General features: G+C 39.2%; 2 protein-coding genes across 2 annotated transcripts in view; both read right to left on the reverse strand.

Moving 5' to 3' along the window:
• Positions 1-1,483, reverse strand: part of LOC138003665 (cyclic GMP-AMP synthase-like receptor) — a 3,022-nt gene extending 1,539 nt beyond the window's left edge. Inside the window, exon 1 of the mRNA XM_068849852.1 lies at positions 1-1,483. This exon is cut by the window's left edge and continues 1,539 nt beyond it. Coding sequence (XP_068705953.1) covers positions 1-1,146 — 1,146 coding nt within the window. The 5' untranslated portion in view covers positions 1,147-1,483.
• Positions 1,484-4,929: 3,446 nt separating this feature from the next.
• LOC138002948 (survival of motor neuron-related-splicing factor 30-like) overlaps positions 4,930-12,500 on the reverse strand; it is a 16,050-nt gene continuing 8,479 nt past the window's right edge. Inside the window, exons 6-10 of the mRNA XM_068848912.1 lie at positions 9,920-10,005; positions 9,140-9,206; positions 7,863-7,925; positions 6,797-6,883; positions 4,930-6,095 (exon numbers count right to left, since the gene is read on the reverse strand). Coding sequence (XP_068705013.1) covers positions 6,015-6,095; positions 6,797-6,883; positions 7,863-7,925; positions 9,140-9,206; positions 9,920-10,005 — 384 coding nt within the window. The 3' untranslated portion in view covers positions 4,930-6,014. The remainder of the gene's footprint in view (positions 6,096-6,796; positions 6,884-7,862; positions 7,926-9,139; positions 9,207-9,919; positions 10,006-12,500) is intronic.

Raw genomic sequence — 12,500 nt, forward strand, 5'->3', positions numbered from 1 at the left:
CCGTTTAGCTTCTGTGACATCTTGAGGTGTGTGCTTCATCTTCAAGCCCTGAATCCTGGTAATCATTTCTTCCAAGATGCATTGTTTAAGATTGTTCTCGTGATCGGACTTTGATAGCAGATTATATCTCGATAGAAAGAAGCTATTGATTTCCACTCGCATCACCCCTTGTATTGTGACATCTAAAACGTGATTTATAATGTCTGGCCAATTCTCCCTCTTCCAGGAATCCCGAGCAACAGCAAACAGTTGAGACTGCAAAACTGTCTTGAAAATGTACGATGGAACTAATGATGGATCCAAACCCAGTTCTTCTGAGATTGTGTCTCTCGTGATTTTCAGAACGCGATAACAAGCTTTGAAACCGTCAGGAGAACGGCTTAGAATTTGTTTCTCAATCATTGAAAAGGAGATGCGCCAGGTGTCAAATCCAGCTGGAACGACATGGAATCCAGTATCTTGCAAGCCTTGTTCTACTGATCGTGGGAGCTTTGACAACTGAACAGGAAGCTTGGAAATATCATATTCAAGGGAGAGTGTCAAATCGACGCTAATTGTTAAGTCGCTGTAGGTGCTTCCGCCATTCCACGTAATGTAGAGGGTTGTTGCGGGGCCGTGCGTTTCTGAGTACATCACATCAAAGGGGTTGTCATCGGCTCTGCTGTTTCCTAAGACGTTTGAGTAAACAGGGCCCCATGCTCCTTCTAAGAGGGCATCATCTGTTGTCATGATGTTCAATCCTTCAGGGACTTCAGCAAAATTCAAAGATTCGTTGATAAGCTTCTTAAAATGTCGGCACAACTTATTTGGATTGAAGAAACCTTCGTCATCTTTGAAATCTATCCATTCGTGGTCTTCTGTGACTAACTTAACGTATCCGTCACCTTTGTCACAAGGAAGGAAAAAGGGTTTGTTAGAAAGAGAGTTAATTCGAATCATGAAGTCGAACTCGTCTGGCTTATGGACTTTGACTCCTTCATACACACTTCCGCTTTGAATAAGACTGGTTTGAAATCGCTCATCTCGCTTTTCCACTTCTGCTAAAATGTTATTCACGAATCTTTCAAGTCTCTGTCGGATGACGTTGGCTTCATTTTCATCCTTGAAACTCGCTTTTTCGTTGAAATCCTCGATAATCTTATGCATGATAATGCTGAAATCCCCAGATGACTACAACCGTGAACTTTTTCGTCGGTATTAAATCTGCATACGTGTGAACATGTGCTTAACTGTTGTAGACCTTATTGGCATGTAAATTTCGTTTTCCCAACACAGATCATGTGATAATGCTCAGGAGATTTGATTTGATCCTTTGTCTTGTTGATTATTCACTCATTTTACATGATGAACAAAACAATGGACCAAATCTCCTGAGTATCGCTGTATGATTTGTATTGGGTAAACAAAATGTACAAGCGAATAAGGTCTACTGATTTAACATCCCGTCTTTCTCGGAATAGTTCCCATTGTCGGCCCAAATATCGTGTCTGGTCTGCCACGTGACATAATACTGCTTTGGATTGCGTAATGTGCGAGCATGAGCAAGACATTTTGGTCACGCCACAACCTCGTTCCCAGGGTCTACTCCGCTTTCAAGATATCTGGAAAGCGGAGTAGACCCTGGGAACGAGGTTGGTCACGCCATAGACCGCGATTCCTCGGATCAGCGCTTAAAATCACTATTTTCCAGCTCGCAAATGGGGATGTGCCTCATGTTGTATAATCAGTACGTTTTACCAACAGAAAAACCTTTCGTTGAAAGAGGAAAGAGATCCTCGCACTCATCTGGACAATTCAAGCATGAGCTAACAACTCCCATACTAAAGCAACGAACGCGGTTTCATTTGCAACCTGATCGTTTTCGATACGGTGACACCGTTCTGTTTACACGACACCGCTCAAGACTGTTGCCGAAACCGTGTCGACGTGAAACCGCGTTCGTGTAAACGCTGCTTGAGCCTATGGCACGTCATTTCAACAGACCGATCTACTTTTAGACAACCCTGGGTACCAGAGGAATCTTTTTTCATTGTTCAGCGATTCTAGAATCTCGTTTCCATGTGTAGAGACAACTTAGATTTCTGGTCAAATCAGACTGCTTCCTACGGGACGCAATGAGGAGCACCATGAACAAACATTCCTGAAAATTGTGATTAGAGTAATGGAGATTCATTTCAACAGCTTTAAAGTGCCCCTGTGATCAAAAAAACCACTTCCTTTTTTCCTTCAGATTTTGAAAGTGTGTTTGCTTAACACTTGACTGGCAAAATTTTGAGCTTTGATTTTTATCCAAAGGCCGTTTACTTTGAGTGTAAGTTTTGGATTTCACGGTCCGCCATTACTCACGTTCAAAACTGACCGATTGGACCTCAGACGGTTGGATCCAGGGAAAACTGACGTCAGAGGCTCACTAGTTTAAAATTTCAGTGTGTGAACGCAGCTTATTATATATGCAAAGCGTGAGTTTAAAAGTCTGAAAGCCCAAAACCCCCGTGCTGCATATTAATTCTGCGGCGTACACACGTATTGCATTCTTAAACTAGTGAGCCTTTGACGTCATTTTCTCCTCGATCCAGCTCTCTCAAGAACATGATGTTAATAATGGCGGACCATTACATAAGAAAATTACAGTTAAAATAACGAAGTGTCTTTTTGAAATCAAGGCTTAAAACGTGGGTCACTTAGTGTTTTGTTAACATAGTTTTGAAATCCAAAGAAAAATATTAGTTGATTTTTTGGTCACAGGAGCAATTTTAACGATCTTGTGTTGATTTTAGGTACGTATTAAAGATTGATTTAGTTGATGAATTTTTCCCCTCAGAAAGAAACTTTATTGTTGAATGTGTAACAGGATACTGTAATATACCTCTCTCAACCCCACAAGACCAAAAACCTGGAGATCAAGGTAAAAACAATCTTGGAGATGTGAGAAAACACTGGGGCCCGTTTCTCAAAAGTCCCGAAACTTTACGGGCCATTTTCGGGTGTCACAATTCCCTTTGTATCTCAAGAACGGAGAGGACTTAAGTCGTCAAACTTCACGGTCATTTTTCTTTTTGTTTTTTGAAAACATGTTACTAAAATCGGCTCTCCCAAACAAGCGGTTGGCAGTTCCACAAATGGCTTGTCGGGACTTTTGAGTAACGGGCCCCAGAAGATTTATCGACGGCGTCAAAAAGAATTAAAACCAGTTCATCAAAATAAAGTTTTCGTTTCTGTTTATCATCGTTTTCCGCCATTTTGACAAAGTGGACGAAACGTATCCAGATGCGACAAATTGGTAACGATAACCTTGTTTGGCATTTGTCTTCTAGTCCGTGTCGTGTCAGCCAGTCGATCAAATAGGACAAATATGCCTTAGCACTGTGGATCTCAAAGGAATAGACTAATTTCGATACATTAAAATTCACTCCTAAACAAAAGGCACCATCTCGAGGCCCTGTGAAATAAATATACGGATTTGTATGAATTTATTCCCAGGGCCTCAAGATGTCGCCTTTTATTTAGACTTGAATTGTAATACATCCAAAGAGGGCTATTCCAGAAAATCAATTTTACAAGGCAGAAATGAAAATTTTCAAGGAAAGAGTATTTCATCGGACTGTGAATCTGTTTACCGTAAGATTTTTGTGCCTCATCGTGAGACCGTGAGATTGCCCTAAAAACCGTGAGACTTGAGAGGTCTGCTGTAATAGCAAAGAGCTAGAGATCACTGCCTAAAAGTGCAGATGGAAGACTTCGAAATGCGAGAAACGTTTAATTTATCTCTCCTTGCCATTTTTCGTCTCTTTCGTTCTTGGAGGAGGCAGTGTGGCCCAGTGGTTAGAGCGCTTGCCTTAAGATCCGGAGATCCCGGGTTCAAGACCCGCCCTGACCACTCGTTGAATTTGATCCTGGTAGTCCCTGGTTCAACTTCCCCGCTGCACTTGTAAATAGCCAACTGGTTTGCCTCCGGCCAGTTGGGATTCTTAACAATTGTTGTTGTTGTTCTGTTCTGTTGTTTCGTTGTATTTCATTGGCCCTGAAAAGCCCCTATGGGGAGCGGTCAATTAAGTATGTATTGTATTGTATTGTATTAGTCCCCGGACACATTTGCAACAAATGTTGACGCGCTAAACTTTTTTCAGTCAATTCCCTCGAGCTTGAGTATCTACAAGCGCTCTCATGCGATATATAGTAAAGAGATACTTAACAATATAAAAGTGACACTGTCAAGACAAGGTAAAAAATAAAGCATCTCACTTCCGGTTGCTGTCCGTGGATCAAAAACGGCGCATGCTTAACCCTCCCGAGAGCCTATTGTTTTCGTTCTTTGATCATTTTTATGGTTTGGCCATAAATTCTGTAGTTGTTACCTCAGAAGAGAATACTTTTATGCATTAACCTTTACAGCAACTTAGTTTTTCCTTATCGTCAACTTTTGCTTTCGAAAAGAGGGGCGGATCGATGGGGAGCCTGCAGGTGGTGCGCAAACTTGTTCTGAGCTTTTTGATTCCTAAAATGGTTTATGTTCCCTTTTTCCCTAAGATATTTCGCCTTTGTTCCCCCTTTCCCCAAAACCCCTGGGAGACCCTTAGTAGTTTTCTCCAAACGAGAGCCCCTGAAAAACAATAACAATTAACACGTCCTAAACTAATGTCTTGTGGCTCTTGAACAAGCCATGCGTCCACCATTCTTAAATAAAAGGAACTACAACCTTTGATTAACGGAATGGAAGTGTTTGTAAGCTATTGTCGGGGAATTGTGCATCATCTTAATATGCACTTGAAACATTTCCCTTTGTTTCAGGAAAGAAATATGGCCACTGGTGCCGTGAATAAAACTCAGTTTTCACAAAACATGTCCCACGTGAAAGACCTAAATTTAAGTTATTTGACTTGTATCAACTTTCATGCAATGATCCATGTTAACAAATCACAGCCGAAAGTGTTCGAGAACAGTTGTAATTTATTAAAAGGCATACATGTACATAGAAGATATTAAATACCCGCGCGGAGATACGAACTTTCCCTTCGAGTGTTGAAAAACTATTTCACGAGTGCGCAATTTTGCGTCAAAAGTTCTGCCATTGCGAAACCAGTTGCTTGATGGCCACGTTAAATGCAACTTGTATCGTTTTCGATGATCACGTGAAGTTAAAGGACGTTGCGAAACAAGTTGTAGGACAGATGTCACATTACGCAATGCTTGAAAAATCGAGTTGCGTTTGGGAGAGTAGAATTTTAGCCGTTAAGTACTGTTTCGTGCAACTTGTCCCGCCATAGCGTTACGAGGAAAGCTGCACGAAAAATTGCACAGTGCAAAAAGCGCATTTACTTGGAACACCAAAGGGGCTGCCTTCTCTTTGGTTAGGAACATTATGACGATAAAACAATAACAAACGGTTACAACACTATAGGCCCTCCACAGACGAGGCAAATTGTTATCGACGACTGTTTACAGTCGACAACTGTTTAACTTAGGAAATGCGTTTCCACAGACGAAACGTTTAGCTGTCGATAACCGGGACGTCTTGCGGGAGCCTGGGAAAATAGCGACTAGAAAAGAAGAGCCGCTGACTTTGAAAATCGTTTGCTTCGCTGCGAAATAGACTTAGTAATCGATACCTTGCTCACACACGAGTTGTCGATAAAAAAAGGCCGTGTTTGCTATCGACGACTTGATTTTTCGCTATTTGAAGTCGATAACTTGACTCACACACACATAATGTATTTTCATCGATAATTTTTGTTATCGACAACTAAACGTTATTGATAACAACTTGCCTCGTACAGGCCCTAAAAATGAACTAATTTACGACAACAAAATCAACAATTCCAGTCACAGATGGTGTATGTTGATTGGCATGACAACTGTTAAGGCCCACGGAAGAAGTAGTGATTGCAAGTCCAACAATGCAAGCACCTTTCTCTTCCCTACCACGATCCTCGAAATTTGTATTTACAACGAAAATAATGGCACATGATGTCCAGTGAGATAATAATATGACATTTTATGAGCTCTGCCAGATGCTATCATCTCTTGTACACGAGTTTGTCAGGTTGGGTAAACTGTGTCATGGGCTGCCCGCCTGTGCCACAGGTTCCAACACCAACCTAGTTCAAAGGAAACAAAGCAAATAGTGTAATGTTTGTCATCAATTTCTCTATATATCTCACCTCCACACTTCAATTTAAATTCTTGTCCATATACAATTAGAGGGTATTTAAATGTGTTCTTTTTGTAATGTACAAAGAGGAGTGTACAAAAAAAACACGAAATTTACTGGAGACGAAATCAGCCACCATTGCAGTTTTTTCTTTTTGGCATCTACATCAACGTTTACACGTTCCAGCACACGGCAAAGCCCCTTTTTGACTTATGGTTGTTTCATAAACCACAAGCCCTTTTAGAGATATCACTACCAAGCCGAAAAGGCTTGGAAAGTCTAACCATTTCTCCTCAGTTATTTTAAGATTCTCAACCTGGGTTCGAACGCGCGATCTCCCGCGAGACAGCCCGATGCTCAACCAACTGAGCCATCGGTGCGCGGTCTACGCACGACGTAAAATCTCCACCACAACTGTGGCGTTGCCTTGTTTCGCAAGGAAGATACAAAGCTCTTCCTATTCTTCCCTCTTCTCTGCGATCGGCTGCCACTTCCGCGGGTACTGGACGAACTGGAGGGATTCATTGCATTTTGACTTAATGTTGTTCCTTTTGTTATACAAGTAAGCCACCCGAGTCAGCTGCACGAAGCACGTTTAGAGACCAAGAGAGCTTAAAATTAAACATTGTTCTGAAATCTGCTACAAACCTTTCCTTGGATTGAATCTGGAGAAGCAAATATACTCTTCTTCGAGACACCTTTCAAACTTTTTCCTGATTTGCTGGAGCCACTGCCCTGTACATACGTGTAAGCAAGGCAAACAAAATGTGTCACTACACTGTTCACACAAATACGAATTCAACTCGGGCAAAACATGTGTCACTCACTATATTGGCCAAATGTGCCCGATATGGGTTACTACACACATACTACCAATATGGGTTACAATATGGGATAAACATGCACATTTAAGTACCCAACATGAGTTAATTAAAGTGCCCCTGTGATTAAAAAAAAAATTGCTTTCTTTTTCTCTTCAGATTTTGAAAGTGTGTTTGTGTTTGCTCAACACCTGGCTGGCAAAATGTAGAGCTTTGACTTTTATCCAAAGTCCGTTTAGTTTGAGTGTAACTGATGGATTTCACAGTCCGCTATTACTCACGTTCAAAACTGACCGATTGGACCTCAGAGGATTGGATCCAGGGAAAAGTGCCGTCATTTACTCACTAGCGTAAAACTTCAGCGTGTGAATGCAGCTTATTATAGATGCAAAGCGCGAGTTTAAAAGTCTGAAAGCCCACAACTCCCATGCTGCATATTGATTCTGCAGCGTACACACGCTTTGCATTCTTAAACTTGTGAGCCTTAAAGTTAGTAAAAATTCCAGTTAAAAGAAACAGTTGTCTTCTTCAAATCAAGGCTTAGTGTGTAATTCAGATAATGTTTGCGCGGTTATGAATATGCGGGAAAAGGAGATCTAAACAACTTTTATTGAAATCCAAAACGAAAATTGGGGGTAACCACGCATTTTTCAAACTGCAGCATTATTTTTATTCATTTTTCATGTCACTAATTGAAGACATTAATTTTAACCAAAAAGGAGTGACGGATTACTGTAGAAGCTGTCAATAATTATAGTTCACAGATGGCTTTTCGTGAAGTTTTTGCAACCAACATGTACGTTGGAGATGTGAGCATAATAATTATGAAAATTGGTGGTGCATTGAACAGTCTGACACTTCTTTAAGTATACGTACAGAGTACACAAACTTACCTTTGAATTATTAAAAAAATCCAACCAGTTTTGTTTTTCTCTTTCTCTTTGCTCCTCGATTTCCTACAAAGGAAACAGACACTTCACTTCTGAGTAAAAATAATAAACAACATTACATATAAAGACCACGTCAGGCATCAGAAAAATAAGCAAAATTATGTGTACTGTATACATGTAAAGGAAGTGCAACCTTGATAACATCTACTCAAGATGTCCATGCAGTCAGTGTTTTGGATTTGATAAAGCTCCATTTTAGGCAAATAGGAAACAAAAGTCAGTCAAAATATTCGAGTGTATTGACTCCACGTTGTACTGTTTACTGTATGTTCCTGGTGTTTTCATTCCCTCAGAACCCCTTTAAGATAACAGCCATCGAGGCAGATCACATAGTGGCAAGGAGAAGAGACAAGGACAGGAAGGCAAGAATAACTGAGTTACCACAACTTTATGGACACATGGGGCTAAGGTCAGAATTTGTCTCTAAGATCCTTCTGCAGAGTAAAATAATGACAACACAAGAGGCTACGAATAGCCTACACTTTGTTCGAAGGAATTTTGGCCCATTTCCTATAAAATTTACAGTATTTCATAGATTTTTTATGCTGCCACATCTTGGTCAATATCCAGTTCAATTCCGTAATCTGAAGTCCAAAGTTCACATTCAATGAACAGTTATGCATACAAAGTAGTCGGTGGGTTTTGTAATGTCCAATGGAGCCTACAGTCAAATGCCCTAACCATGGGTCTATACTAACTTCCCACCACAACAACAGTCCACAGTCTTATCTTTGTGGCGAGGGGGACTTTGCATGTGATGGGGCAGGGATGCTCATCAGAAGTTTTGAATTAAACCCTTAAAGGGGACCAATCTAATGGTGGCCCAGACTTTTCTTGACCTCTAAAAGAGACAATAATAATTATTTAAAAAATATTAAAATAATATATCACATATCTTACAAGGTTCATTTTTTTGGGGTAAGAAACTGAATGTTTTCAACATTAGGTCATCGTCAGATTTTACCTTTTTTAAAAAAAATTAGCCTTGTAAATAGTTATTTTAAACCTAGCGAACTTTATGGACATAAAATAAGATAAATTTTCATACACGTATTTCTTTGCATGCAACGCTAAATGAGACCTTCATGCCTAATCTGAAGGAGTTTTGCTCAGAACACCCTCAGTGAGACCAACCTGAAATTTACACCCCTACATGTACACACTGTAAGCGAGATAACAAAAATCCCCACACCTTTCATATGCGAGTCAGCCTTCCTCACCTTAGCTCTTTGCTTCTTTTTTAATAATTTCTTCCGTTTTTGTTCACGAAGAACATCTTCTGCAGCCCTGCAAAATTATTTAATAATACTAAGATTTGATATAGTGGATATTTGGCAGGAAATATAACATACCGGTAAAATTATATTATTTAACAAACATGGTAGTCCTAAGGAATGTTCAAGCAAAAAAAAAAAGAAATCCACTTCACAGATGGCCCTGTAATTTCGGGTTTTCACTTGCCCTTGATTAAATAAAAGATACTTGATACTTGACAAGCCGTGACGGTATAAGGTATTACACCACAAAGAAAGGACTGTGTATGCTAGAGTGCATTTTTAACAGCTCGTATCTTTTTTGTAGGCTATATGTGTGGCAAAGGAAGAACCACACATACAGTGTACAGTAAGGAGGCTTTAATAGAATGACCTCATTCTCAGACTAACAAGAGTTCTCGGACAATTTTATTTCACTTGCCCAGTGGGCCAGTGAAGTACATGTACAGTTGTATGTGTAATTTGCTTTCCCAGGGTAATCAGACCATGTTTTTTCCTATCCCCAAAATACATACATGTACACTGTATAGTAATGAATGCTTGCAGCTCTGTTTGTTGAATGAAATGACACACTAACCAAGAGATCAAAACACTAAAGATTATTTACACTTAGGTCAACAAAAATGTTTGATGCTCTATAACATGCCACGCTGCCAAAAAATACAACTTCTTGTGACTAAATTAAGTTCCTGAAAACAATGGTCACAATTTCATTGGACAAAGTACCTTGATTTCTTTGATGTGCCTGCAGTCAGCTCTGTTTCTGTAGGTCTTTTCATTCCGGCTTGGTTCTTATGTCTCAATGATGAAAGCTGTGAAAAACAAAAAAATTATGATGATCACAATAATACAATGTACTCTCTTAGACTAGCATACATGTAGTTACATAGTTGCAGGGCACGTAATTAACTTTTTTCTCAAGGAGACATCTGGCACCTGAATTTTCTAAAGTGGTCGCCAAGTCCATAAAGTTAGTCTACAGCCATTTTTTTCTCAGAAACCAAAAAAGAGCTACCCGGTATATAAAAGTGCTTATTTTAAAATTTCAATCACTCAACAATAACACCAACTGGGAGCATATGCATGGAATGTTGTGAGCCCACAATTCACATTTTTACCAAAACGGACAATTCACTCCACAATATTTTTATACAACGTAACTGTTAAAAAAATCAAAGATGTGGGATGTTGACGGTAGTTGTATTTGTTTTCTTTTTCTATCTTGTGCAATGTAAACTCCTGTTATGTTAAATAAAAAAATAAAAAGAAAAAAGTATTTACTTCTTTGAGTTCGTCATGATTTTGTTACAAAGCTCAGGAGTTTGCACCAATTTATCTAGCTTAAATAATAATACCAGTTAATAATAATTGCATGAAGCACATGGCAAGCTTACTGTAAGTCAGCTTGGATTGCGTGAATAGCAGCACATTTGAAAATAGAGTGTTTTTCAGTTCTCCTTACGATTCTCGAAGGCGTAACTGCGCCAAATGATGAAATACAAAGCTCAAAGTTTAGATGTCAGAATTGTCTGCATTAAGAAAAAGGCAAACGATGTAACTTAAAGTCTGCCTAAATTTATGGAACTTTCATGTAGTGGAACCAAAGAGACAAAGTAAAAGTCGTGCATGATGTGACAAGACAAAACACCAATCACGTTCATCATCGAAAGCAGGATCATGACGGCCTCATCGTTTATTTATTTTTAGCTTTTTCATGGCGCAGTGCATTCTGGTTAAACGTAATGCATTCTGGTAAAAAGTCATGAATTAGAGATTTCGTAGCAGCTTCCATACTTTGACTTAAATCCAGATTATGAACCGCTGCTCACTTGCTTCGCTCCTTCGCAGCAATAATATAAATTAAGGATAAGACGTACACGTAGAAAATGAGTTACCATAATCTATTCGTACACTACGATCAGCCATATTGTAGAGTCTTTCCATAAGAAAATAAATCTTTGCAGTAATTCTTGTCCCCAAAGCTGATTAATACTTCATGTAGGAACCATTTTTGCCATTCGTAGTCACATATCATATTTAGATATAGAACAGAAAATACTGCACAGTACAGTGCATACTGTATGAAATAACTGTTTCATACACAATGTACAATGTATTGTAGCTCTAGAGTTACAGGTAACTACAGCGTAGTCAACTTTCAGGGCTCAAAACTGCAATCAATTACTGTACAGTCGCATTTCCAACTGAAGTAAATTTTTTCCCTTTGCGACTAAAATATTATTCTGGGCCCCGTTGAACGAAAGCCGATTAACACTAATCCCAGGTTAAGAATTAACCAAGGAGTTTATTTCTCTACTCCCAAATTCTCGTCAACGCTCATATTACACCAAAATTTACATTAGGAGAAGTCAGTCTTGAAAAACAAAAATAGGAAAAACAAACTTTCACCAAAAGCTGAAAAAATGAAACAAAAGTTTACGCTAATCATGGATTAAGTTAATCGCCTTTCGAACAACCGGGCCCTGGAGAAGTACATGTAGCAACTTTGCAACTAATTTTCAACTTCATCCTTTCATAATTAGTAGTTGCCACTTTGTTGCTACATACAGTACATGTACTTTTGCTAAAATACATGTACAGAGAAATGTTTCTCACTGTGAATTTTATTTCAATCTGAAAATATGGTGCACAATAATACAGTCAAACCTGTATATAACGGCCTTGTATTAAGCGGCCAGTTTTCGAAGTCCTGATTTTTCGCTTGTACAAATGCTGCATTTTGTTACCTGTATTAGGTGGCCACCTCTATTTAGCGGCAGGTCGCCACCCTGTAGTAGTCCTACATGTATGTATGTCTTTCTTTGTTAGTTTTACCTGCATTAAGTGGCCATCCTTGAACAGAAACTCATTTTATGCAGTATTTTATTGTATTTAAAATGTGATTCATCATCACTGTAAAGCAGTGTCGACGGTTAACAACTATTCATGCTCTACAAACAAAAGTGTCAAATACCGAAACGCCAGACGTACGTGTCCAGGGTTCGTACTCTTAAGAATTTTTCAAATTCCATGATTTTCCATGAACTTTTCCATGACTTTTTCCAATTTTCCATGACCCAAAGTTTAGCTGCCAGTTTCGAAAATTGTCAAAATCGTCCTTGTTTTTGGGGTATTTTCTGACATAACTCGTTTGTATGTTATTTTGGCCTTGCTTCCACTTCTACCATAATTTATGTAGCACACGTAACTATAATTTTCTATGACTTTCCATGACCGACAATTAAATTCCATGACTTTCCAGGCCTGGAAACTGAAATACTTCAATTCCATGACCTTCCAGGTTTTC

The sequence above is a fragment of the Montipora foliosa genome, chromosome 5 (genome assembly GCF_036669935.1).
Source record: "Montipora foliosa isolate CH-2021 chromosome 5, ASM3666993v2, whole genome shotgun sequence".
Classification (NCBI taxonomy): Eukaryota; Metazoa; Cnidaria; class Anthozoa; order Scleractinia; family Acroporidae; genus Montipora; species Montipora foliosa.